Raw genomic sequence first — 23,454 nt, 5'->3', positions numbered from 1 at the left:
CCCCGCCGTCACCGCAGGCGTCTCCGCAGGCCCCGCCGTCACCGCAGGCGTCTCCGCAGGCCCCGCCGTCACCGCAGGCGTCTCCGCAGGCCCCGCCGTCACCGCAGGCGTCTCCGCAGGCCCCGCCGTCACCGCAGGCCCCTCCGCAGGCCCCGCCGTCACCGCAGGCCCCTCCGCAGGCCCCTCCGTCACCGCAGGCCCCTCCGCAGGCCCCGCCGTCACCGCAGGCCCCTCCGCAGGCCCCGCCGTCACCGCAGGCCTCTCCGCAGGCCCCGCCGTCACCGCAGGCCTCTCCGCAGGCCCCGCCGTCACCGCAGGCCCCTCCGCAGGCCCCGCCGTCACCGCAGGCCCCTCCGCAGGCCCCGCCGTCACCGCAGGCCTCTCCGCAGGCCCCGCCGTCACCGCAGGCCTCTCCGCAGGCCCCGCCGTCACCGCAGGCCCCTCCGCAGGCCCCGCCGTCACCGCAGGCCTCTCCGCAGGCCCCGCCGTCACCGCAGGCCTCTCCGTCACCGCAGGCCCCTCCGCAGGCCCCGCCGTCACCGCAGGCCTCTCCGTCACCGCAGGCCCCTCTGCAGGCCCCGACGTCACCGCAGGCCTATCTGTCACCGCAGGCCCCTCCGCAGGCCCCAACGTCACCGCAGGCCCCTCCGCAGGCCCCGACGTCACCGCAGGCCTCTCCGCAGGCCCCGATGTCACCGCAGGCCCCTCCGCAGGCCCCGCCGTCACCGCAGGCCCCGCCGTCACCGCAGGCCTCTCCACAGGTCCCGGCGTAACAAATAGCACCTCCTCAGTTCCTGGCATAACTACAGGTAGGCCTGCAGGTCCCAGCATGACCAAAAGCACCTCCTCAGTTCCTGGCGTGACCACAGGTGCCTCCGCAGCTCCTGGTGTGAATGATATCACCTCTTGAGGCAGCTCCTGAGACTCTTGCATCACTAGCGGTGCATCTATAACCTGTTTACTAGGTTCTAAGATGTCCAGGCGTCCCTTATGTGATTTTGATACCTCCTGTAGCTCTTGTAGAGGCAGCACAGGGAACAGTTCATGAGGTGACTGCAGAGCTTGGGGCCGTCGTGTATCAGACCACAGCCTCTTCCAAAGTGAAGGTGTTTGTGACTGACTTTCTCTAGCAAACTGTCCATTAGACAAAGAACTAAGAACCATGAGTCCCCAAATACCTAGAAAAAGCATTTTATTTCAGATTAACCACAAAATCCACTTTACCTGCTAGCTCGTCTACTGCCAGTTTTATACAGAGATAAGCGACCAGCCTTCCGCTCCCTCCTAATTAACACCAAATGCTTTCCAGACCTGCCTGCTTATCAAGCGTTTCTGCTTCATGGGAAATTAATTAGATGGTTAAGCTGGTTGGTAGCTGGGACTAAAGGTTTTCTCAGTGCTCTTTTCTTCTGAGATGACTGTTGTAGTGAAGAATTCGATGGTGATTTCAGTAATAATAGCGCATTTTTGTGTGTTTGTTGCTATGATGGAGGGTCGGGTAAATATTATATAAGGAAAAGGCCATCTGCGTTTGTATGTATAACTAAATGATTGCAAACTGATTTTGAGTACATCTATAGTGATTTTAAGGTACAACATTATGTACTGAATACCATTACAGCTGTGGAGACAGTTCATGTAGGCAAACAAGTATATAAGCAAACAGGATCCTCCTCTATCCCAGACAGTGGATGTTCAAAACCCACAGGCAATGGGGACCGATGCTTGGAAAAAGCCAGCCAATCATTTAACACGTTTGACAAAGGTCAGCCAATTGCATTGCGTGTTTTAGAATGATCAGCCATTCAAGTTACAAATATAAAAGGAGTCGGCCCATCGTGTTACATTAATTAATTCATTCATTAATTAATTCAATACGAAAGTCTGAAGCTTTTTCAGCAGTTAAATACTAAAGTCACAAAGCTGAACTCTCATGTTCCGCAGTATGTATGTATGGACACATTTGACAAGCTTTCTGTCGTTTTGTCATTTTTCATCGGGTTTTATTTCTAAAAAGTTAAGCAGCCCACTGTCCCCCCCCCCCCCCCCCAATTCCCAATTCATTTGCCCAGCAGTTATTTCAAATGTAATGTCACACAATGAAAATGAATTCAGGTATAAGAAAGAGTCACATAAAAAAATATAAGCTTTTATTGGAAGTGCATAGGTGCCTGAAATATATACTCAACTGCACTGTAGGGGAGGGAGTGTAGTGGATTTAGCGATAGACTACAATATAATAAGGGCAATCAAGAATTCAACATAAATATGGTACAAAACTGTACAAGGGCTATTTACAGTATTTACATAAGACAATATTCCTCCAATTAAAATATAAATATGATAAGCAATATACAGTATATTGTCAAATGAGCCGCATTTAAAATGCTCGTTGTAAAATGCTCATGTTCATTGGATAGAACTTATTAAACTCGTTTTCAGGCATTTTAGAGGGCAGCCCAAAGGGTCCTGCATGCTCATGGAATCTGTGAGTGAAATCACTGCTGTGCTTTCCAGGTCCATCCTTCCAAATCAGCCCCTGCACCAGTCTTTCTGGAGACCCAACACCCCTCAGCTCCAAAGTCCGATACACAGCTGGGGTGCGTCATCTCAAGGCTATCAGTGCTTTTTGCTGTGTGGCGATGACTTATTTATAAGTTCTGCATGAACAGACTGTCAGTACTTGTGCACTGATAGCAGGGTCTCCTCTCTGGAGAGACCTGGAAGATCTCTGGTCAGCACACAACCATGCACAGAACGGCGCATGTGTATGTCTGTGTGTCACAAGTGCAGGTAGTGCTAGCGTGTGTAGAGAATGCATATTGTATGCGTGTTTGCAGTGAATGCCAGCACACATGGGCGTGGCCCTGACATGGGTATGGCCCTCACATGGGCGTGGTCCTGACATGGGCGTGGCCCTCACATGGGCGTGGTCCTGACATGGGCGTGGCCCTCACATGCCGCTCTCATAGTCCCCGCTCATCTGGCGGAGGTGGGTGGTGAGGAAGATGTCATTGTCATGGGGGCAGTTGCGATGACAGGAGCAGGACTTGATGAACATCATCTTGCGGCGGAAGCCATCGCCCTCAGGGCAGCGGAACTCCACCTCGCCGGTGACTGTGTCCTTGGGCGTGCAGCACCGGCCGTCCGTGCACGTCCCGCAGAACCGGGGCCTGTAGGCCCGCACGCTGGTACAGCCCGACAGCTGGAAGTGCACGACCTGCTGGGATTTTGGGCTCCGCTGACACCGCTTCCCCCTCTGCAGACCGAGACGAACGGCGCTGACAGTTTGCAAACACACGGAGAAAGGCTCCCTTTTGAAATCCTTCTTTCTTCCGCAGCAGTTATGGCCTTTAATCACCCGGTTCTATGTGGTTATTCGAGCATTATGTGGCGTTTAGATTCATTTGATCCTGAAACCCTGAGTTACAAAACTGCTTGTATTCTGAAGTGACCTACAGTGCTTAACGTGGTGCCTTAAACATCTCAGCTGCGAAAACAGTAATTGGCTTTTTGGAAACTTTAATATGTGTAGCAGCTTAATCATGTGACTAGTGCCCAACCAATGGGCAGTGGCGTTGGCATCACCCGCAACACACCTTGGCAGTGGCCCCCTGTTCAGCTTGGCACCTTCGGATCATGCAGACCCGGCTCTGCTTCTCCAGCTGGCAGCCCTCGTTGTCGTTGGTGACGCGGGTGGAGACCCCCATGCCACAGGTGGTGGAGCACACGCTCCACTCGGTGGTCTGGGTGATGCAGTTGGCTTGCGGGCCTTCATCTTCCAGGCCATAATCTGGGGCGTCTCTGTAATCTGGGTGAAACAAAATCTGTGAGGCAGAGGAGAACATCTGGCAAGGTCTGGGCAGCCAGGGTCTCCTTCCCAAGAAGCCTGACCCTTTAGCTGGGCATAATATGTCTCTTATCCCAAGCAAGTAAACAGGTCTGGGGTCAGTGCAAACTAGGTGAAAGGAATTTGAAGTGAGTCTCCCAGAATATGCAATGCCTCTGAAACATTTGGGAAGGTTTACTTTAATTGGCTGGTGAGCAGGGTTAACTTTTTCCGCTTCCCAGCAGTGATTGTGGCGACGGTGACATCATTCCTGGGCGTTTGCAGCAGTTAACAGCTCCGCTTACTTTGGCTACACGTCAGCACAGCCTGGAACAGCAGCCAGTGTCTAACCCAAAGACGTACCGGGCAGGCTGGACTGGAGGCGGCCGTCGCTGGGGACCGGGTCGCACACCCACTCCTCACAGCACTGTCCGGGTATGAGCGCGCGCCGGGGGTGTGGGCAGGCGGGAGACGGTAGGCGCACGTTGACTGCGCATGTTGGAACGCAGCCGATCTCGCCATTCATGCAGACGCACTGGTGCCGGCAACTCGGCTGGAAGCTCTCGCCGCTGCGGTACAGGACCCCACCCAGGGCGCACGTCTGACCTTCACGGGCTGCGGCATCGGGGCGGAGGCACAGTTAGACCCTCCCTCAGAGACACATTCATCGTTTATTGTGACAAAACACTGGATACACTGTCACTGGGGCTGAACCCTCAAGGGGCTGCCAACTGTACCCCGGCTTTTAAGGTACAGAAATGGACATTCCGAAGGTACCAACATCATCAATGTAGCCTCATGGTATAAAAATGTTCCTCAGAGTCCATTTCTTTATCTTAAAATGTATATTTACAATTAAGTGTACAGCCCCAGTGACAAGTGAAGGTACAATTTGGTACTTTTTTTCTGACGGTGTAGGAATCCACATCCAGAGATCCTGCACCTTAGAATGGTTGGTTGAGGCGGGATACCTGGTAAAAGCCCAGTGCAGAATCGAGAAATGCTATGTTATTGAGATTCACTTGCTCACCCATGCAGACCCCAGTGTCGCTGTTGCCCAGGGCGGTGGAGAGACAGTACAGCTGCCTATGGTGGTCACAGGGCTCCAGCGGAGAACAGGGCTCCCCCACCTGTCTAGCACAGACCTTGCAGCAACCACAGCCATCCAGGAGCAGGCTGGTGCCTATGGGGCAGGTTGGGGTCTCTGAGGGACACTCACAGGGCTGGGAACAGTCTTGGCCTGCTGCCTGCAACAGGAAGAGAAAATGCAACTCCATTGGTACAAGCGTGTTGCAGTTCCGCGTGTGTCCACCGCGCGGCCCCATTCAGCGTCCATTCCAATCGGAAATTCAGACATGCTTCATATTTTACGAGGAGTATTTCATGCAGGCTTCGGGCTATAAAATACCATTTACAAAAAGCTGCCATGTTCTGAAATGTCGCACAGCAGCTTTAAAAGAATAACGGTACACCGCAAAGTAATATCTTACAATCGCTGTTCGTGTTTTCAGACTATTATTAAAATAGTATACATTACAATGTGAAATTAATCTAGTCTAAAAAATACAGGGGAAAAAAATCGTATTCGGTTGTAATTGGTTCAGACCACCTCTATCACCAAAATCTCACGCTTACAATCACGCACTACGTACAATTTTACGATGTCAAATCACGTGCATTTTTGTACTTAATAAAAAGAAAAAAAAGGATACGGCTTATTAATTATTTTTAAGGGTTGGTTTATAAGGTTAGGAAGCCAGTTTGTTTATTTGTGACGCAGTCCAGCACTTAAAGCGAATATATTCGTCATAAAAAAAGTTTCATAAAACTATATCAGTCATTTCCGCGAGTGCTGCAGTGAAATATTTCAACACCAAATGTAATTATTTTAAATTAGATTATATCTTGGCGTCCGTACTCCTCACAGATAATTTCACCGTTACGATGTGCAGTGACAGTGCCATGTGTATTTACTGCGGGATGTATATAGCGCCTTTCTTTCGCTTCAGCTGCAGTACAGTGCGCAGTATCACCGGTATGCAAAATGCCACATGGGGAATTACCTAAAGAATTCATTTACCGACGTACGGTTATATATTACATCGAGATGCGAGACGCCTTTGATAAACGAGTTTATCTTAATAAGAAACGGTTAGATGTGACGTAAACGAGCCGCCTTTCCGAAGCTCACCGCAGGCACAAGCAGGAGGAGAAGGGAGGCGGCGGCAGTCAGGCTCCCGAACATGGTTCTCAGGTTCCGTTTCTGTTCTCCGCGGCGTTACACTTTCGCTCCGTGAAGCTTGTTTTGCTCCCAAAGTGAAGAGCCCCACTTTAAATAAGATGGGAGGGGGTGTTGGCCCGGAAAGGAGCGACATGCCGCACCACCAGGGCTGCGAGTATTCATATTCCAGATGGGTTTTTTTTTTTAATTCCCATTAAAAATCTCCAGGTGTTTCATATTCTTCTTTTAGAAACAGAAGCAGCTGCTGTTTCCATACTGTTTTTGGAACCGTTTGCTCCAAGAGTCCAGACTTGGAAAACGAACGAAGGTGAGTTTTGTCTTTGCTCTGGACCAGCAACAGAGTCACATCCAAGCCAGCGTTCGGGGCTTTGATGTGAGCAAAGGAATCAAAAGATGACAGAAGAAAAATGTGACCAACTTACATTATTTTGGTTTGCATTCCAGGTGCTGATCACACACATTTATTCATCAACCTAAGAAGCAGGTTTGTCCCATTAAGGAATTAAATGATAATTTTCCTCTGAGAAGCATATTACATAGTTTACATCAGACCATATTTTCCTCCATGTTTTTGCGATAAGTGATAGATATTTGTGGAAAGTGGATGGAGAGATTTTACTGCTGTGAAGGTATTTTTTGTTAAGATTTTCTTTCCCCATCATCCCTTAACCATGAGGATGTGATATATTTTTACTGGCATACGAGTTGAAGGTTGCTAGTTCGAGTCCCCAAATGACCCAGCTACTGTTGGATCATCACCCTGTCCCAATGCGTCAGAATGAGTCGAGTTTAAGTTCACTTTTGAGCAATAGAGTGATGTTTTAGGTTTAGAACAGCTAGGTCTTGTGCTACAGTACAAAAGCCTCACACTGAACTTCAGTCACTGAAGGTTGTAGAGATGCTGTGTATTCCATCCTGGATCTGATGCATCTCACGGGTCAGGTCAGGTTGGGGAGCAGGCACTGCTACAGCGCGTTGCTGCACCCACCACACAACAAAACATTTTGGGATCCCAGTTTACGATCCCCCAGGCAGATACGCGGTCCAGTCCCACCCTCCAGAAATGGCCATCCATCTTAGTGGGCTGATGACCTGAAGATGGGAGATGAGTTTGTTTACCTTGATTGACTGGATGAAAAGACAGGAAGACCTACAGCCAGTAATACAAGGCTGGGTTGATGCCGAAATCCATTCATTTGTTAAATAATTTGAATCGTTGACTAATTTCAATGGATTCAAATGGGTTTGTTTCTTTCTCTGGCGTCTAATACTGCAGACTGAGAGCCGGTTCTCCACACGTTTTCTCCTGTCCACACTTATGCATTTTGTTTATTCCTCTTCCCACTCAGAAGGCAGCTTCTTTTACATGTAATTGCTGAGCCGTCAGTCTCATCCACGTGCACAGCCTGCATCCCCTGCAGACCATTCCTCAGCGTGCGATACTGTTTTCTCACCTTGAGTATTAAATAGGAGTGAATTACTTCTGTAAGCACTGCCTAACGGGAGCTGCCTATTATAGCTTCACTTAGTAATTGTGAGGGACACGCAAGCTTTGGAAAACCGGAAAAATGCAGCTTGAATCTCTGCAGATGGTCTGAATGAAGCAGGCGGACCTACCGCACCCCACAAGACGGCCGAACAGGACACAGAGCAAACGTCTTGAGCAGATGAACGCTCACTACTTGAAAAATCACCATGGAAAAATGCAGGGCTGTGCTTTTCCTCTCCTGTCTGTTCCCTGGATCGCTTTGGAACTCTGCTTATAGTATAACCCTATGATGCATGCTCTTAATTCTGCTTATAGTATAACCCTATGATGCATGCTCTTAACTCTGCTTATAGTATAACCCTATGATGCATGCTCTTAACTCTGCTTATAGTATAACCCTATGATGCATGCTCTTAACTCTGCTTATAGTATAACCCTATGATGCATGCTCTTAACTCTGCTTATAGTATAACCCTATGATGCATGCTCTTAACTCTGCTTATAGTATAACCCTATGATGCATGCTCTTAACTCTGCTTATAGTATAACCCTATGATGCATGCTCTTAACTCTGCTTATAGTATAACCCTATGATGCATGCTCTGAGATTGCGATCTGAGGTCCTGGAATGCAGTGGCATTACGGACTATTCCAAGCTCCTTGGGTAAAAGTACCATCTTGGTAGAGCTGCTGAGCAAAGCAGGACCATCTATATGTGCTAAGCAGCTATAATCATCACAACTGTGAGCTTCTCTATTTCCACCCAGAGGAGCCGGTCCCTTTGGACAGACAGAGTCCTGGATGCCTGTCTCTACACAGCAGCCATCTGTCCCGTGCCGAATTAGAATTCTTTCCATGTAATGTGTCTAAGATTATAGCATGCCGTGTATTGCTTAATCTGCCTGTATATTTGTACTTTGACTTCAGGATTCCGAAAGTTCTGCCCAGCACTGGCCTATTTCTGTTGGTCACGCTGGCAGTTGAGGTCCATTAATTACCTCCTGAGCTCATAATGGTTGGGGTTGGTGCTGGGAACAGATGCTAAGCTGGCACTGAGTCCCCTGTTGCAGTGAAAAGGTCACAACTGCATCCCAGTGATGAGTTCAATGTGTGGTGCTGTTTGGAGATGCAGGTTCCTCAATGGGACCCAGTTTACTTTGTAACTTTGTAGTGGCTGTGTGAAGTCTGAGGAATTTCACTCACCGGGTAAAATGACTTAACCACTGGATGCTGGCGGCAAATGAGATGTCGGGTTTGGGACAGAGAGGAGACACGGGCCGCAGCTCGTAAACAAGCTCTGCAGCTCCGGCTGGGTGATCCAGCTCGACCGCCGGCCACAAACCGGCCTGACTGAGCGCTAAGGACAAACTTCCATCCGCTGATGGCACTGAGGCCGTTACCGCGGTTACATCATCCTGCAGATGCAAAGGGAAGTGTCAGCTTCTGACTTGCACACTCCAGAGAGGGAGGCCCTTTATCTCAGGTACAAAACAGTCATTTATGCAAATGTAGTATAACTGATGGTCAACAAAGTGAGAAATTTAATAAGAAATGCTGACTGATTTGGCTAAATTCTCCATTGGGGTGTCTGTTTGTCCTGGGGAGCCAGCAATGTAGATACTGTTCTCTAAGCATCAAAACTCCCCAGTGATAAAAAGCTACATCTCACATTAATTGAGGCTCGGTATGTGACAGCAGAACGTCAGAACTGATACCGCAGCGCCGGTCACCAGCAAACTCCTCTCTGCTCTTTTGACCCGACAAAGACAAATTACTGGGACAAAAATAGAAAATGGGAAGAAAATAAATGTTTCAGCTGCCTGGAATGTTCTTCAGTTTGGCTGAGCCTGGCGCTCGCAGAAGGAGGTGCCAAACGGGGACCGCAGGAATGTGAATTACTGCAGCGGCTGTTTTCCACTGGAAAGGGGAGGGAGGCTGGGGAGATGGGGGGGGGGCGATGTGTGGCTCAGGAGGTCAGGCTTCTGTGCCTGTGATCGGAAGAGGACCGGCTTGAGCCCTTACCTCCGCAGAACAGCCACACCTCCAGTGGGCCCTTGAGCGAGGCCCTTAACCCTCCAGTGTGCTCCATGGGCCCCAGATTAGACCCCCAGGTTCACTCTCTGCTGTGTGTGTGTGTATTTTTTAGATGGTGGAGATGAATAGTGGGAGAGAGACAAAGATATTCAAGGTAAACATGACAGAGACAGAAGGAATGAAAAGAAGGATTTCAATAGACACTTTCTGAGGGGTGTATTTAAAATGAGAAATTATAGCAAATTTCACTGTTAGCTTAAGAGCTTATGATCCCTCTGGACGCACATCACCCCAGACAGGCGGCTGCACCTGAGCAGGGGGCCGTGGAAACGATGTGACAGGCATGCGGTTGGCACCCCAGGCTATTCACGCTCAAAGTGATAGCATTGCTTGGTTAAAAGGGCGTGACCTTGCAGCCCGGCTGTCAGCTTGTGACATCAACAGGAAGGAAGGACTTACCAGAGGTACCGGCCTCGTAATTTTACATAATGGTGCTGCATACCGGCACATAATGATGACATATCACGTGTGTCGTCTCCCCTTCTACTGCTGAGTCGGCTTGAAAAGGTGGGTCTTCTCTTACTATGACTTCAGGAGAACCAGAAGATAACTAAAGTGGTGTGAGTAGTGTGGTTGAACACTGTCTGAACATCTGATGATGAAAAGATTCCCTGATTGGTTCGGCCTTTTGGATGCGACTTACTCTTGCTGATACTGACAGTCCTGAGGGCAGGGCTGGCATTGTTTTACTGGGCTGTGGTGTGTTCAGGACCAAGGCTCTGTGTTCTCACCCCACGCATAGACCTGCTCATTTTGGGGTTCGATCCTCCTAGGGCTCTGCTCTAAATGACTGTAAATATGGAGAACCATTCCTGGAACTAATATGCATGCAATTTGTTTACTGAAGTTGCACTGAAGTCATTCAGCATGTGCTGTAGCAGAGACAGAGGACTGATGATGTAAGACACAGGTATGCTGGGAGTGGGAGGGGCTTTTAAAGCAGGGTTGGACTTTGTTTCCTGCAGTGTCCTGTTTTGTTCTGGGTATTCACCTTGATGCCCAGATGGAGCACTAAAAGCTGACAGTCTATGGGGGCTTTGATGATTTGACACCCCAAGGACTGCATGCTTTCAGGCCCCTCTGAGTTCAATGTATAGTATTTCTGGGAAGGTTTAAAAAGGGGGGCTGATTTTCTCGGAATTGGTGGAGACACTGCCATGAATTTTGGGCCACACCTTGGACTAACCACTCATCTCGCACATGACTGCCAACACTTATATGTAGTTTTATTCTCTACTGAGTGTTTTTTGAGATGGGGGAGGGGTTGTGATGCTTATAGACACTGGATGAGCGCAAGCAGAAGGCGAAGCCACGTGGGCTGAGATGCCTGCAGCCTGTTGCCACAAACACAAGTTGCCCATTTCCTGGCCAGTGATGCTTGAAGGCTTACACGCTCCTCCTCATCATCGCACATCCTCCTCCTCATCATCTCACATCCTCCTCCTCATCATCTCACATCCTCCTCCTCATCATCTCACATTCTCCTTCTGGGCGTCTCGCATTCCCCTTTCTCTTCATCTCACATTCTCCTTCTCTGCTATCTTTTAGAAGGCCAAAAACAACAGCAGGTAGACGAAGTCATCGAAGCATATGATGACTATTACAATGATATGGATTTACGTTGGGATAAGACATCTCTTAGCAGTCTGCACAGAGGATGCTAGACATGAGTCTAGGCCAGTGCGTTGCGTAAATGCAGAGTGTAGCAGAGCGAAATGGCCATCTGGCATTAATGTATCCCCCGTCCCAAGACCACCTTGCAGTAACAGTCCCCTCCCTCGCCCATCTGAAATCCACCTCACATGCCTGCCTGCCCAGGCATTCAGGGACACCCAACCTACTCCTTTTCATCCACTTGATTAAAACAGCCCTGATCTTTCCCATAAGGATGCTGCACATTCCTGTCTGCATCCGGAAGCCTCGCACAGGATGATTCTCCAGGGACGGTCTTCAGACAGGTGACTGAGAATGGGGGAGGTATCACGCCTGACAAATGGGTCTGCCAGCCAGCCCCCAGCCTCATTCCAGGACCAGGAAAAATACAGGACTACCCCCCCCCCCCCCAGGCCCATATCCTGCTCTTCTACTCCCAGATCCACCATGTGTTCCTCTTTTTAGTGACTGGATGACGGTTCATTCTCTATATGTCAAATCCAATGAAAAATAATCACCCTGTAGATGTATCCAGCTTGCATTCAATATTTTTGATTGTTATAAATTCTTCTCCTGAAGGCATGGCAATAACATCTATGAAATCATGAGTTTTAGTAGATTTGTAAAACAGTTGTTAATGTGCTGCATCTCCCAGTCCCTACACAAGTTATTGGGTTGTGCTTATATTCCTTTTCTTATGTTCATCTGGGCTGTTTTCTGACCTCATAACAGGAAGCAGCCTACAGAGATACAGTTGGCGCCATTTGGGTTAAATTTGAGATGTCTGCAGAGATATTCCTGCTCTGAAATGCAGGTTTGCTCTTTCCAACCCGCACTAAGAAAGCTAAAATCTCCATCGTATGGGCTTCCCGTCTGCCACCAGCACGCCCAGAATTTCCCATGGAAGCCAAGGTGTCCATCAGCGATGTCAAGCATTCATCTGAACTCCATCCATTTCTGTGGGAAGGTGCCTCACATGCTTCAGGCACGCTGTTCCGTCTGCTGTAGGTAACCATTGCTGAGGGATAGAATGTCTGGTATGTCCAGATGAGGGAGAGGAAGATACGAAACACAAAATACTCTGCTATGGTCACATCTGCAGGTTTGTCTTGGCGCAACGACTCAAACCACAGCTGTCTTGAAGTGTGAAACGTCGGCCTTCTGTATTTTCCATCATGTAGCACAAGATATTACATTCAGGGGTAACAAAAACGAGCGCCAAAGCAACTGAAACACAAATACAAAGGGAACCAAGACGTGGATTTTTTGGTGGTGCCCGAGAACCAGGTTAGGAGATACTTTTTTAGTCAATACTTGTCACCTTTAAAGGTAATGTGGCCGGCCACCTATCGGGTGTAACAATGAATGTCACATCCCATCTCCCGCAGCATCCAGAAACCAAACGCAAAGTGCTGTGAGAAAGCCCAAGGCTGACCTGCAGAAGGGGACACCAGGGAGTGAATATGAGAAAGCAATGAGGAGAAGCCAGCAGATCTCAGCGAGAGCCGGTCCTGGTCTTCCGGAACATTCCAGGACAGGATAAACGGGCATATTTTCATCGTGACGGTCAGGGTTCCAAGACTAAAGCACTAAACAGGATCTCCGGGGAGAACCACGAGGAACCGTCGGTCCAGGGGTCAGCTGATCTTACAGCATCTGATTGCACAACCCAAGCCCTCTACTCAGCGTCAGTACCAGTAAAGCTGTCCGAGGAGGCTACCTGAGTGCACACCTCTACTGTGATCCCAGTCAGAAATGCATTTGTGCTGTAGTAAATCGGTAAAGGAACTGAGCTTACAGCCATACTTTTGCATGAGGTCCTTCTTCTCAGTCCCCATACAGGTGTTGGTGACGAATTGGCCTGCAGGACATACCGGAGTAACAAACCCATTCTACACTGCACTGAAGGGGGCAGTAACACCCAGCAGATCACATGGGGCATTCGTGAGGTGTGGTGAACTGCATTGGTCGTGGCACGTTTCAATAGAGTAGAATGAGCAGGTCTCACCCAGTCACTTCCCACCCTACACTGACACCTGCTGGTCATCTGCTGCTGTTACAGACACCTGCTGTGTGACCTTCCTGTCTGCAGTTTTTCTGGATAGTTGACATGGTGGCCAAAGCAATAACCATCATGCGCTGGCTCATCAATAGGAGGCTACATCTACTCCACAAAAAATGCTTAAGAGACAATGACTTGAGCAGAAAAGTAAAGCTCCATAATGAAGAATGTTTTATTAAAAACCTTTTTTACCAGGCTGACAGCAAGCATCGTGCCACGCTCACCCAGCGGCCAGTTACAGGACGTGCCACAGCATTCCTGCCCCCAGACTCGCTCTTCAGTACATTACATTCTATTATATTAATGGGTTAAAGTGAAGAAGCATACCCTTACTTTCACATTATGTGTAGCTTTTTCTAAAAAGTAGGATAACATAAATTAAGTAAAAATATCAAAGCGACAGCCAGCTTTGTTCTAGCACTCATATTTACCACTATTAAACAGATTTCAAAGCACTGCGTCACTGGAGTGCGTCCCAGAGCCATAACATTTGACAATAAAATCAAATGTCATAATTGAAATGCGTCACTCATTTGAACCTAAAGTTCAAACGTATAATATGTAGGGCTAATATAGGCCCGAACCGAGGGATGCAGGTCTCCAACACACATGAGAACCAGACGGACAGTCACAGACAAATATTCTCCTGCAAAACACACACCTGCACCAATAGAAGACAACTCTGTTTTCAAAGTGAAATACATACAGTTTAGTGTTAGTGCAGTAAGTAGGTGGGACTGATGGGGGGGGGGGGGGCAATGTCTAATTACAGCCCAAAGCTCATTTTTACCATCATCTCCTTCAGGGGGTATAAATACATAAGAGAATTACTGTGGTTCTAATGGGACAGCACCAGGAGGAGGAGCCCCCCCCCAGGCCAGCCCACTCCTCCGGGGACAGAGACGGCAGGTTTGGCCTCATTTAGCGGCCAGCCAGATAATGAGAGCCAGGATGGCGACGACCAAGGACAGCACCAGGGCTAGGATGCACATCTTCTTGCGGGACTTTTTCTGCAAGATGACAGGGGACAGAGTCAGGAGGTCAATCACTCCCCTCCCCCCCAAAAGAAAAAGAAAAGAAAGCATGTAGATTGAAGACTGTCGGTGACCCTGCTGTAATCCTTCACAGAATTACAGGTACAGAGCACTACTTTAAGCGTCGCTAAAATGAACAGACACGAGAGCACCAGCAGGCTCCCAGAGTGCACCTGATAGTAAGCTGCCCTTTGCAGCTGCTCCGCGCCCCGCTCCACGTGGACCTCTGCGCTCTCCACGTTGGCCTCGATGCTGTCTGCAGATCACACGAAACAACAGCAACTGGACATCAAATTACTGCTCTGTACCCAGCACCGACCCAAGCCCTGCCTCTGTACCCAGCACCGACCCAAGCCCTGCCTCTGTACCCAGCACCGACCCAAGCCCTGCCTCTGTACCCAGCACCGACCCAAGCCCTGCCTCTGTACACAGGGCACGGCCTCGTGGAAGGGTGCTAAAAGAGCGAAGGGTCATTCTCACCGATCATTTCTCCCTGGTCGTGGATCATCACGGCTAAATCCTTGAAGATCTGGTTCACATCCAATATGTCCGACTATGATGAAAACAGACAATGAGAGCTGCTCAAATCGACCCTTAAAACAACAGATCTAAGCATCACACAAAGACACCAGAACAAATGAATACAGCCTGTATATAAAAGGATTCCATCACATGCTGGCCAGAAGAACCATCTCCGTTCTGCCAAGGTGTCGCTGGAAATTCTTTCAAGAATCTTTGACTTTTAAATCTCCTTCAAGCAGGTACTTGGACGTACAGGCCTAGTAAGTATAAAACAGGGCGGCTTTGAGCAGTTCAGTGTTCCGGCAGTGGACTTACCTCCAGCTGGCGAAGGCTGGTCTCCCGTTCCTTGATGAGCTCCAGGTCCTCCTCAGTAATAGGGGGCTCCTCTGTCTGGGCCTGGCCCTGCTGGCCCCAGTCATCACTACAGCCAACAACACAGCCAAATTAGGACACGAGGGTCACAGAACTGCTGCCCTCTAGTGGACGCTCCAGTGGAACGACACTTCATGAAGAATGGAAGGAACACTGCAACTATAGACAGCTAAATTGAAGTTAAGGAACTCACTTCTCAAACGAGACAAGCTGTTCATCGCGGTCTTCGGCCTGTGGGAGGACAGAAGCTTTCACAGCCGCTTACACAAAGATCGAGAAGAAAAAAAAACACATCTGGAATATTTAAATGATTATATATATATACACTGCGAACGTATCCAATCCACATCAGGAGTGTGGTGCAACAGCAGTGGTATGTAACAGGCTGGTTAGTGACTGGCAAGAAAAAGGTCCAATGACAGGAGAGCCTTACAGAGAGGCGGGACCCGGCCCGGGCACGAGCCACTGACTCCTTCTCCTTCTCTGCTGCCCGTCGCTGCAGCACCTGAAAGCTGTTGAGCGCAGCAGAGAAGTCGTTCATCAAGCGATCCTTCTGGATCTTCTGCTGACGCTGAAAGCAAGAAAGAGAAGTTGGAGATGCCCTCAGCTATATGTCTTTGGGAATGGCTCAAGACAAGAGATGCATGATATACTGGTTAATATAACAGTACTGGCTGGCAGTTGTTTAAAAAAAAAATTCAAGATATGGGTGTTACTCCGATATATAAATCTTGACCCACACTTCCAGGTAATATGTTCATCAATGGCGCGTTCCCCCCACCCCCAGCAAAGTTCACTACCACTAAAAGTGGCTCGAAGGTTAGCCAGTTACTGGTATTAGCAATATTAGACAAAAAGATATCAGCTACCTGTGCACCACTTATCAAGGTCAGGACTAAGTCCAAGCAGTATCCCTCCAAAGTCTAACAGCGGTGTACTAGACTAAACAATACAGTACAAAGTGCTCTCAGCTCTTCCACTAAATAGAATAAATATGCAGCTACTGTGGGTCTGTATCTGGTACATGATCAGGCACCGTAAGTAACTCTGTGCTCACCTGCTCTGAGGGGGAGGCTGGCTGCGGCAGCGAGCCCAGTTCCTTCAGGTACCGGTTGGTGTCCTTGGCCAGCTGGTTGGTATGGTGCTGTACCTGCTGCCTGTAACCAAAAGAAACCACATGTAACCCACACGACAGGCGTCGGTGACAGGAAGGAGGTTTCCTTAGGTGACACCGGATGGGAATGCATAGCAAGGAGAAGCTCTCACAGCTTGTCGTGCAGTTCAGCAGTGTCCTGCTTTGTCCCAAGCTGGTACAACATGCTCTTAATCTGGGCAGCTGTGAGCGAAAAGACATAAGGGAGTCTGAGACAGGGGAGACCTGAACATTACCTGAAATGTTAAGTAGAATTGTGTATAATTATCAACTACCTGTCTGATCTCAAGTAAGTATTCAACCCTGACTAGTACAATTACAACATCAGACAAACTAAACTCACTGTTCTGCGTGATCTTCAGGATGTTCACGCTGCATGTCTGAATGAGGGAGCCAAAGTCCCGTGGCTGCGAGTGATAGGCGTCTGTCTTCCCGTAAGACATGGTGGATCTGTCGTCAGGAGCCCTCCGGCCAAGCAGGGAAGACGGGCCGAGGCAGGTGGAGGGCGGGGCTACTCAGGAGCTCCCTGCGGGAACACAAGCGGAGACGCACATGAGTCAGGAGCATTCGCGGACGAATGGCAGGTATATGAGGAAGTCAGAAAGTTTACCAATTACATAAACCGGAGAAATGGTGAAACAGATCACCAGTTCTACAGTAAATCTTTTATAACCATTTTAACCTAAGCCTTACTAGACAATTTCCTCCACAGAAACCCATTTAAAGAGCTAGATAAGTTAGATTATGTACTCCAGACACAGCTATACCGGAAGACCCCCCCCCCCACCCCGGGGGTCTGACAGGCAGAATATTCTTTGTGGCGGAGCCACTCGATGACCCACACCTCGACTTTTCAAGTGGACAGGAATATGGGACCCTCCCGTATAACAGCTCAAGAACAGAAAGATTAACACCTTCCATGGACATCTGTCATGTGACACTCAACCCCCCCCCCCCCAAAAAAAAAAAAAAATGGTTCCATATTACTAAACCTACCCTGAGTCTTAAAGGAATACAGCAGACGACACGGTACATACAAGGCCAACGGTATTTCTATGCTTTTAAAAACTATTTCACGAGGCTTGTACAGTAAGCGATGCAGACCCCCTTACTGGGCCATCTGCCCTTCCATACCGAGCCCCATGGCAGCCCGTCCTTAGGGCAGCCTTCGGTATCACGTACAAACCCTGTGACGTGGGAACCTTCAGCCACCCGGCCCCTGTCCGACAGGCCGTCTCACGGCTCCCCATCACGCGGCCCTTCCGTTCCTGCCCAGCGCACTTTAATATAGAGAATCATACGAAGACTGATGTCAGCAGTTAACCGAACTGTTTCTGCCGCATCAGATGTGAAAAACGGCAGAAAGCGAACAAAGCAGGCGAAGCAGAGCGGGGTCCCAGCCGCCCATCCGGAAGGCAGAAGGCTCCGAGGTAAACACGCCCTGCATGGCAGCAGGCAGCCCGGGCTTGAACACAGACACCACAGAGGACGGCCATCATCCTCACAGGCCCGAAACACGGCGGTTACACACGCAAAACTGCGGGCATTATTTTGCAAATATATTTCCAGGCAGATCCCATATTTACCATGACAGACACCGATTATTTCTAAACATTCCTAGATACGACCTTACGCTGGATGCCCAGCCTGACAGCCGCACGTATTCGCGGTAAACCTCATGTCTGCGGACAGCCCACGACGAACGAAAACCTTACTTTTCCGGGAGAGTGGGGTTCGAGCGACACGGTAGCCTTCCGTTATTCTCCCACCGCTAGTCCAGGTCGATGGGTGGGGCACCACTGAAGGCAGCCAATGACCCGCATATGCGTCAGCACGTCGGACGTCCGGGAAGAACGTGGCGACGCATAGCGTCACCGGATTTTGCTGGTCCGTATTGTCGACTACGACGAAGTTAAATACGTCATTAACTTGCCGTTGTATGCTTATATATCCAATGATGCACCCGAGTAGTTCGTTTTAAAGGTAATCAGTAACTAATAGTATGACATTCGTGAATTTGTCAGTTATACTCATTATCGTTTAGGGTTCGAGTTAGTGTGTAGGGTGTCTGTGTGTAAGGTAGGGTGACTAAGTGTAGTCATCATTGGATCCTGTGCAGCATCAGTCCCTGCAGCAGTTCTATCCCATGACTATCACGTGGTCCTGGAGAAAGATTCCAAGCGCACTCACATGACCACGAGAGTGAGAAAGTGAATGAGGCCCTCAATTTCACTAACACCCCCCTTACACAAACACACCTAATCCCTCTTGTAGCTTTCATGTGCAGTTTTAAGCCTGGTTATAGGAACTCCTTTTGAGCAGAGACTGACACACAGAATACTAGCATCCCTGTCCTAAAACACCTGACTGTAGTGTACCTGGTGTCAACTAACAAACACCACGGACAGAACCATTTGGATCAGAAATATACTTTATTTCCTTTTCAAAATATTACCTTTGAACGGCAGGTATTATCAGGATTTGAATTTTAAACTATTGTAACTTTAAATTGCCTAATTTTCCTATGGGAGAACAACTCTATAGAAGACGGAAGGTCCAGTGCAACTGATTTATAAAAGTCAATGAGAAAATGCACTGAACATACAACAGTGACGGACTAAACAACTGTTCATAAAATAAGGGGTTAACTCCTGAAAAAGATGTACTTCTGGGCTGAAGGGCCCTCGATGCTCACACAAGCCTATAGCTGACATTACTCAATATACTGTGCCTTAACATCACTAAAGTAAACTGGAGTATTTGCGCAACTAATCTGCAATTGTATGCACAAGAAAGGAACAATGTTCTAACAATACCGCAATTCAAAAAGGTAACAGTACAGGATCAGGGAATGACAGAAAAAATGTCCGCTGGAGAAGAAAAGATTTCCATGAATCTTTGGAGATGCAGAAAAGTGCAGAAAGCCCTGGTCTGCACAGACGCGCCTCAGGGGCAAAGGACCTGGCTGTCAGATCTGCTCACGTGGCAACAGGGTCAGTCACATGATCGAAAAGCTGCCCCCATGAAAGTCTATGTGTGGCCCTAAGCAGACACAGGGAGTTCTGGGGATCCCTGTGACGGCCAATGGCAGTCCATCAGGGCGTCGTACAGCTCCTCACTCTCCTCCATGAACTGCTGGTTGGCCTCTACCACATCTATCTCAACATTGGGATCTGGAAATCAGGGTCAAAAGTCACAATTCACAACAAGGGACAGACTACTTGTGCTCCATTATGCCTGCCTCACAGAAATATGTAAACTGGTGAAACGCCTGGAAACCTAAAGATGCAGCCATTGGGACTCACCTTCCAAACCATCATCTTCAATCTCATCATATGACTGAAACATACAAGATTAAGATTAATTCCTTTTGGATACAAAACTGGACAGAAGTAAACTTCTACTGGATAATGATTTACCAACTTACCTGTGAGGAATAGTCGTACTGGTTATAGTTGTAGCCATAGTTTGGTGAATTCTGGTCATAGCCCCAGTTTGAGTAGTAGTTGGGATATTGCTGGTAATACTGGTTATGGCTGTAAGGGTAGGGCTGGGAATACCTGTTGTCCGGGTAACCGCCTCTGTTTCGGGACATAAAAAAACTGACAACATGTTCAATAATGGTAAATACCCAGCCAGTGGGTAAACTACAGGTTCATGCTACATTTTACAGGACATTTATTGATCCTAAATGCCCTGTAGACGATGCTGAAGAGGTGCAGTGAAGAGTGGTTTTCCTGGACCTAAATTCCCTCCAGGCATCACTAAACAGGCAGAAGCTGTTGGGGGAGACCATGAAGAACACAGACAGTCTGCCTTCTTCTCTGGGGTAGAAAGGCGGACATCAGCATGCCCCCCCCCCCACTGCATATGATTGGGGGAGACCATAAAGAACACAGACAGTCTGCCTTCTTCCTTGGGGGGGGAAGGACGGACATCAGCATGCCCCCCCCCCCCACCTGCTGCATATGATTGGGGGAGACCATGAAGAACACAGACAGTCTGCCTTCTTCCCTGGGGGGGAAGGGCGGACATCAGCATGCCCCCCCCCCACCTGCTGCGTATGATTGGGGGAGACCATGAAGAACACAGACAGTCTGCCTTCTTCCCTGGGGGGGAAGGGCGGACATCAGCACGCTCCCCCACCTGCTGTCTCCCTGACGGCCGTATGTAGCTCTGTTTAGCTTGAACCTTTTCGGCTGTGATGGAAAGAGGAAAGAGAACCAGTTTTGAGTCCAAACAAAAAATATCTGCATTGGCTAGCATGTCATGAGCGTCTCCTCCAAGAGAACGTGCAGTACCGGTGTGGCCCCTGGAAGGGGCTTCCCGTTGATCTTACGGAGACATCGTTCTGCTGTCGCCTCGTCTGCCAGCTCCACGAAGCAGTAACCTGCAGCACCCCTAGAGGGAGCAGGAGAGAGCATCATAGATACAAGGCTGGTAGGTCAGGTCAAACATGGGTCACACAGCGGGTTTGGGGGGGGGCGAGAACAGGGTGGGTGTCCTCCGCATGTTGCTTAACACATCCAAGATCAGAGAACTTATCCCGGGTCTTTAAATCATAAATACGCTTATCTGGCTAGTTGTCTTCAAAGCCACAAAAGAAATGGATTAGAAAAACTGGATTAAATCACCTGAGATAACGGCATCCTCCAGTGGTCACTAACTAGGCTACAAGTATGAACATTTGAATCCATGATCAGCAAGTCTGTGATTGGCTGTCCAAAATGGTGGAAGCGAGGGTGCAATTCTTCTCCCCCAGAAGGGCAAGATGTTTTGTTGGAAGGAAATGAGGAATAAGGAAATGATTCACATGAACAGCAACAGAGCAAAAGCAGTTAAAACGAGAGCGAGGGCCAGGCAAAAACTGCCTGAAATTAAGCTCATGACTGTCCTTTTAAAATGTTTACTGTCGCGACCTTTGCATTTCCACTGCCTGTATGTGTTATTTTGTCCATCATATTCCGAGCAATTACCAGCACAGCCAGTACCTGGGAACAGGTTACGGTAAAATACAAAAATATTCTTCAAACAGGTGTGTATTTAGAACCTAAATAAAAATAGTATTTGCTACAGTGCAATTATTTTTCTTTCCAGTTAAGGAAATCAGAAAGAAAGCAGAACTTATGGCTGGGGGAGGACGACCTGTGCCTGACTTCACTTCGCTGATGAGCTGGCTATCCAGCAAAATGCCCATGGCCCCGTTTTAGGGGCGTAGAAGCGGGGAGCTCATCCTCAGGGCTGCCGGCAGGGTGCCACAGCGGTCGGTTCATTTCAGGTAAAGGAAGGTACATATTCATGCTGCATGTTCATAAGTGTGTTATCACAGGCTGTTTGGGGGGGGAGCTGCAGGGAATGTCCTCACACTGCTACCACTGTACCTTATTACAATCAAACCAATTGCAAAGGGTTGCTCTATTAAGAATCGTGTGGCCATGTTTGGACATGTTACCGGAGTGTAACCTCAGTTTCAAACTGTGATCCGTCTTGTTTACATGGAATAAACCTGCTGAGAGCAGGTCTGGGCTCAGCGATTGATGTGACAACCAGAGTTTTAAAAAACCCAGAAATACGGGATCCTGTTAAATCGTCAACAATTAAATCCATACAAGTGGTTAATTCACTAACAAAGAAAACCCCCAGATGTGTCTTGTTTCTATTCAACCTAATGATTTAACATATACCAAGCGGTTTTGCCAGCAATACTAAATACCTTTAGATCAACTGTCAGCTAAGGGGGAAAACAAAAACAAATGATATCAGAAAAGTGAGAAATCAGAAATAGACATAAATCCCCGACAGAAAACTGCCCATCAATGATGGTTCTATGGATATTAACCGCGGTTAAGACCGTTTTCATCAGCGATTCGGTTTAATGAACCTGGACAGTGCAGTGAGATACACTAATAGACAGGGTGGCGTTTTGTTACCTGTGGTTTGTGGATTCCAATGCCGTCACCCTCACCCTAATATCTGCTGATATTTGCCTTTTTATTTTCAAACGTGAATAAGAAAACTTCACCATATAAACAGGTGCAACCAGGCTCATACTGACCAGTCTGATTTGAGAATATTTTTTTCCAAAGTCCAGTCTGTCAGTGACTGATTTGTGTCTGAGGCAGAAGGGTTTAAAAAGACTGCCAAGTATGAGCTTGGTTGGACCTGTTTATATGGTGAAGCTTTTTGTTATTCGAGTAACAAAACACTACCCCGTTTATTAGCGTCTCACTGCACTGTCGAGATACATTACAGCGAATCCGAATCGCGGTCCGAACCCACGGAGCCCGGAAGCGGAGAAATGGCCGGTCTTACCATGTCCCCCGGTTGCGGATGATCCGAACGCCCACCACTAGCTCCCCCATGGTGGCGAAGGCCCGGGAGATGAACTTCTCATCCATGTAGGGCTCCAACTGCGGAAAGATGGAGGTCAGTCGGAAAGCGTGGCCGTTAACCCTAAGCCCGAGGTCTCTGCGGCACAAAGGCGCCGGAATATCAGCTTTGACTCCCGGCACCTTGGTAAATTAGAGCGACTTGCAGGTTACTGCCGTCTGCCGCCCCGAGAAGCTCCTCGTTACATCCATGTGTCACAGTCCCGCAGCACGGAACAGGCCGAGCTGCCCTCACTAGCCTCGGGCTATTTACACCACAAAAACCTCATTGCTGTCACACGCACGGCGCCTCTATGAACTCAGCGTTATAAAGATGCGGGTCTCCAGCAGAAACACGAAACCCAAACAATTACGGCGAAGGAAGGCCGAGGCTAATCTCATTCATCCATGTTTAGATATTTAGCCTGTTAGCACACGCGTAAACACGACGGCTATGGAAGTTAGCTCACATTGCCCATCCAAAGACAGCTCATTCTGCTCGACACAAGTCTCCCACTCGTAACGACGCAGGTAAACGGAATTATTAAGAACTTCACAGTGTTAAGCCGAAACAGCGTTAAGATCCTGCACCACGCCGACTGGATCTTCTCTTTTCCTGCCCGTCGGTTTCGTTTC

General features: G+C 48.6%; 3 protein-coding genes across 6 annotated transcripts; all 3 read right to left on the bottom strand.

The window, feature by feature from the left end:
- Window positions 1-2,128: 2,128 nt before the first annotated feature.
- On the bottom strand, window positions 2,129-6,135 carry LOC125727483 (CCN family member 2-like). Its single transcript, XM_049004248.1, has 5 exons — window positions 6,021-6,135; window positions 4,860-5,076; window positions 4,193-4,444; window positions 3,600-3,811; window positions 2,129-3,259 (listed from the first exon to the last, which is right to left on the bottom strand). The coding sequence occupies exons 1-5, from the start codon at window positions 6,072-6,074 to the stop codon at window positions 2,954-2,956; spliced, it is 1,041 nt and encodes a 346-aa protein (XP_048860205.1). The 5' UTR covers window positions 6,075-6,135; the 3' UTR covers window positions 2,129-2,953.
- Window positions 6,136-13,523: 7,388 nt separating this feature from the next.
- LOC125727466 (syntaxin-12-like) lies at window positions 13,524-18,318 on the bottom strand. Of its 3 annotated transcripts, none has more exons than XM_049004186.1 (10): window positions 18,166-18,318; window positions 16,794-16,976; window positions 16,564-16,633; window positions 16,355-16,454; window positions 15,731-15,868; window positions 15,491-15,528; window positions 15,241-15,346; window positions 14,884-14,956; window positions 14,577-14,659; window positions 13,524-14,379 (listed from the first exon to the last, which is right to left on the bottom strand). In XM_049004186.1, exons 2-10 carry the CDS (start codon window positions 16,891-16,893, stop codon window positions 14,287-14,289), a joined length of 801 nt encoding a protein of 266 aa, XP_048860143.1. In that variant the 5' UTR covers window positions 16,894-16,976; window positions 18,166-18,318; the 3' UTR covers window positions 13,524-14,286. The 3 variants fall into 3 exon arrangements, with proteins under 3 accessions (XP_048860143.1, XP_048860144.1, XP_048860145.1); XM_049004187.1 differs by having other exon boundaries at window positions 18,079-18,179; XM_049004188.1 differs by lacking the exon at window positions 18,166-18,318 and adding an exon at window positions 18,037-18,055.
- Window positions 18,319-18,863: 545 nt separating this feature from the next.
- Window positions 18,864-23,454, bottom strand: LOC125727467 (tRNA selenocysteine 1-associated protein 1-like). 2 transcript variants are annotated; one of them, XM_049004189.1, is made up of 7 exons: window positions 23,289-23,454; window positions 22,763-22,860; window positions 20,752-20,851; window positions 20,597-20,649; window positions 19,878-20,052; window positions 19,756-19,789; window positions 18,864-19,623 (listed from the first exon to the last, which is right to left on the bottom strand). In XM_049004189.1, exons 1-7 carry the CDS (start codon window positions 23,310-23,312, stop codon window positions 19,493-19,495), a joined length of 615 nt encoding a protein of 204 aa, XP_048860146.1. In that variant the 5' UTR covers window positions 23,313-23,454; the 3' UTR covers window positions 18,864-19,492. The 2 variants fall into 2 exon arrangements, with proteins under 2 accessions (XP_048860146.1, XP_048860147.1); XM_049004190.1 differs by having other exon boundaries at window positions 19,878-20,031; window positions 23,289-23,452.

Source organism: Brienomyrus brachyistius, unplaced genomic scaffold (genome assembly GCF_023856365.1).
Source record: "Brienomyrus brachyistius isolate T26 unplaced genomic scaffold, BBRACH_0.4 scaffold98, whole genome shotgun sequence".
In the NCBI taxonomy this organism is placed as follows: Eukaryota; Metazoa; Chordata; class Actinopteri; order Osteoglossiformes; family Mormyridae; genus Brienomyrus; species Brienomyrus brachyistius.
Note: the sequence above shows the minus strand (reverse complement) of the source record. Positions and strands in the feature narration are given on the sequence as shown.

Bases quoted from the DNA above. Each gene is read 5' to 3' on its own strand.
- LOC125727483 (XM_049004248.1), bottom strand. From the start codon at position 6,074: ATGTTCGGGAGCCTGACTGCCGCCGCCTCCCTTCTCCTCCTGCTTGTG. The intron at 4,445-4,859 runs GTGAGCAAGTGA...CCGATGCCGCAG, and splicing joins CGACACTGGGGTCTGCATGG to CCCGTGAAGGTCAGACGTGC. The intron at 3,260-3,599 runs GTGTGTTGCGGG...CTCGGTCTGCAG, and splicing joins AACAGGGGGCCACTGCCAAG to AGGGGGAAGCGGTGTCAGCG.
- LOC125727466 (XM_049004186.1), bottom strand. From the start codon at position 16,893: ATGTCTTACGGGAAGACAGACGCCTATCACTCGCAGCCACGGGACTTT. The intron at 16,455-16,563 runs GTGAGAGCTTCT...TTTTGGTTACAG, and splicing joins GCTGAACTGCACGACAAGCT to GCAGCAGGTACAGCACCATA. The intron at 14,660-14,883 runs GTGAGAATGACC...TGTGATCTGCAG, and splicing joins CGACCAGGGAGAAATGATCG to ACAGCATCGAGGCCAACGTG.
- LOC125727467 (XM_049004189.1), bottom strand. From the start codon at position 23,312: ATGAGCTGTCTTTGGATGGGCAAT. The intron at 22,861-23,288 runs GTGAGCTAACTT...ATCTTTCCGCAG, and splicing joins GCTGTCTTTGGATGGGCAAT to TTGGAGCCCTACATGGATGA. The intron at 19,790-19,877 runs GTAAGTTGGTAA...TGTATGTTTCAG, and splicing joins AGTACGACTATTCCTCACAG to TCATATGATGAGATTGAAGA.